The sequence below is a fragment of the Rattus norvegicus genome, chromosome 7 (assembly GCF_021556685.1).
Source record: "Rattus norvegicus strain SHRSP/BbbUtx chromosome 7, alternate assembly SHRSP_T2T, whole genome shotgun sequence".
Taxonomy (NCBI): Eukaryota; Metazoa; Chordata; class Mammalia; order Rodentia; family Muridae; genus Rattus; species Rattus norvegicus.
The window spans coordinates 7,764,415-7,767,419 of record NC_141540.1 but is presented as its reverse complement, the minus strand read 5'-3'; the positions used below and the strand labels follow the sequence as shown (position 1 = coordinate 7,767,419).

Here is a 3,005-nt window from a genome sequence, read left to right as displayed (position 1 = left end):
CTAGTAGGGAATGCATTTAAGATTCCACCAGATGTGGCCACTGCATGTCCTTGGGAGAATGTATTTCTAGGAATTATGAGCTAACATTTAGGGATGTAAATGAGAAAGAGATGAGGGGTGACCAAAAGAAGGAAGAAAACAGTGCTAACTTTGCATACATTTATGTAAAATGTTTATGTTTTGAATGAATTTTTATGATTTTAGTTTTCTATTCATTTTATCAATAAATGCCAAATATCTTGGGTTTTAACTGCAACAAATAACTGTCCCAAGAAAAATTGCATGAAAATTTTGTTAATGAATAGAACTTAAATCAGTTTCTTGTTTACTTAAATGATTTATGGAGGTTTGAACTTGGTACTGATTGTGAAGGTCTTCCTAGACTGTTTAAGAGAACAAATATTAATACGATCATTCATAACCATCATGAAGCATAGAAAGTCACTTAAGAATTGTCGTCTGTTCACTAAGTGGCAAATGAATATTTAATGAATAATGAATACTATTATAGGTACATAAAACTTCCATGCTCTTTTGAATAGTTAAAATGCAAAATAAAAAGGCACACACAAAAGTATGGAAAAGATGGTAGAAAACCACAATCCATTGTGCTCTCAGGGCTACAGTCAGACAACAATTTCAGGTTGACTGAAAGACTAAACATATTCAAAAATTTTGCTTTTAATAGAGATTGATGAAGTCATATTCATAGTATGCAAGTTTAAGAAGAAAGTGAATATAAAAAGCTTTAAAAACAAGGATATAGAATGTTACTATAATAAATCTTCAGATTTCACAATCATTCACCCTACTCTAGGTAGTATTCTTTGTTTTTTGCACCTTTGAGAGGAATGCAATTTTTTTAACTGAGTAATCGAAAGCTTGCTTTACTTGCTTGTTTCTCAGTGCATAAATGAAGGGATTCAACATTGGTGAAATTGATATGATAATAAGTGAAATCCCTTTATTGACAGCTGCATCATTCTTGGATGAAGGTTTGATATAAATGAAGATGCAGCTACCATAAGTAATAGAAACTACAATCATGTGGGAAGAACAAGTAGAAAAGGCCTTTTTCTTTTGCTTGGCAGAGGGAAATCTCAGAATGGTCTTGATGATATAAACATATGAAAGGACAACACACACAAAGGTGATTATGAATGTCAACACAGCACCAACTATCAGCATCTGTTCTAACAACCATGTGTCTGAACAAGAGATTTTCAAGAGAGGAGCTGCATCACAACAAAAATGATCAACAATATCTGATTCACAGAATTCCAGGCACAAACCTAGACTAATTGGTGGGAGAATGATGATCAGTGCTGCTACCCAACAGAAGAAGATGAAGTTCTTGCAGACTCTGCTATTCATGATGGTCATGTAGTGCAGAGGTTTCCAGATGGCCACATAGCGATCAAAGGACATGATAGCTAGAAGAAAAAATTCTGTAACTGCAAAGAGATCTATAAACGACAGTTGACTGACACAAGCAATATAGGTAATGGACTTGTCCCCAGATGATATGCTATATAGAAATCTGGGAATACAAGCAGTTGTGAGTGAAATTTCTAAGAAGGAAAATTTTTTGAGGAAAATGTACATAGGTGTTTTAAGGCGGGGGTCAATCAGAGTGAGGGTGATGATCGTTAGGTTGCCAGATAAACTCAACATGTAAGAAAGAAGCAGAAGAATTTGCAACTGAATGTCATCTGTCAGACCCAGTAAGATGAAGGTTGTTACTGTTCGGTTTCTCATTCTTGATTATTGTCTCTTGCTCAATCTGGCTGAAAAATAAAAAAAGATTTTATAAAACCTCAGGCACTAATTTTGAAACAAGTAACTTGAGTGTCATTTCTGTATTAACATTAATGAAGAAGCAAGTACATATTACAAGCTTATGTTTGAACATTTCTTTGTGTCATATAATAGTATATATTTTAATCACATACTTCATACTGCTATTATTATGTGCCTACAGTCTAGTTATAATTGATAAAAGTTTAATAGATAATTATATAAACATCATTCCACAAAAATGTCCCTTTAAATTTATTGCTTTTGTTGCAATATTCTGTCTTCCCCTAACTTCCTGTCTGAGAAAAGATTTTAGGAAACAACAGTTAAAATGAATGAATAGTCTCCTCTGTCTAGATAATCTTAACAATATATTCATATTTAATATTAGTTATTGACTGATATATACTAATAATGAACTTCTAGTATAGTTCCTATGTTTAAAATATTTGTATTGTGATTTAGTAAATATTCATTTAGATCACAGGGTTTAATGACACATCATCCTGGCAATTGACAGGAAGAGATAGATAAATCTCTTGAGTTAGAGGTCATCCTAGTCTACATAATTAGTTACAAGACAAGTATGACTATAATGACAGACCCCGACATGAGATCACCTCACAAAATGATTTATTTGTTTGTGTTGTAGCTCATAGGTTTTTGCCAGATTGATTTAATTTCCATACATATTAACATTTTCTATACGTGATAATTAGTGTTGATTTTATTTTCCTCTGAATGTCACAACAGGATGTCTATGTAGTATCATTTTGTGAGGCCTAAGACAGGCTCCTAAAAAAATTGCTTTCCCCACTTGTGAGTGAAAGTGTGAAATGAAATAACTAGATTATTTGATTTTCTTGATAAAAACCCTAGTACCCTCCAACATGTTGCAAATTTATACTTCTCTGGACATTGACAATGTTTTCCTTTGTTTTTACCAGAAGTTGCAGTAAAAGTATATTTTTATATCAAAATTCTAAAGTAAAGTAAGCACATTCAATAATAGTATATTTCCTTTCTGTCTTCATTCCATTGTGGTAATTTTGATTCAGGTAATTAGGAGTATGCCAACAGAAAGAGTCATGTTCTTCCCATGTTGTTTTGGGTCAACCTTGTTTTCATAAACACATAAAGAGGCTAATCCCTTTCTTAAGTTTCCGTTTACTTTCCCCTTTAACATTCTATCTATTTAATATTGTCTC

The 3,005-nt window shown here is 32.6% G+C and overlaps 1 protein-coding gene across 1 annotated transcript; it reads right to left on the bottom strand.

Moving 5' to 3' along the window:
• Positions 1–813: 813 nt before the first annotated feature.
• Or6c35f (olfactory receptor family 6 subfamily C member 35F) lies at positions 814–1,758 on the bottom strand. Its single transcript, NM_001001382.1, has one exon. The coding sequence runs from the start codon at positions 1,756–1,758 to the stop codon at positions 814–816; it is 945 nt and encodes a 314-aa protein (NP_001001382.1).
• Between the last annotated feature and the right edge of the window lie 1,247 nt (positions 1,759–3,005).

Bases quoted from the DNA above. Each gene is read 5' to 3' on its own strand.
- Or6c35f (NM_001001382.1), bottom strand. From the start codon at position 1,758: ATGAGAAACCGAACAGTAACAACCTTCATCTTACTGGGTCTGACAGAT.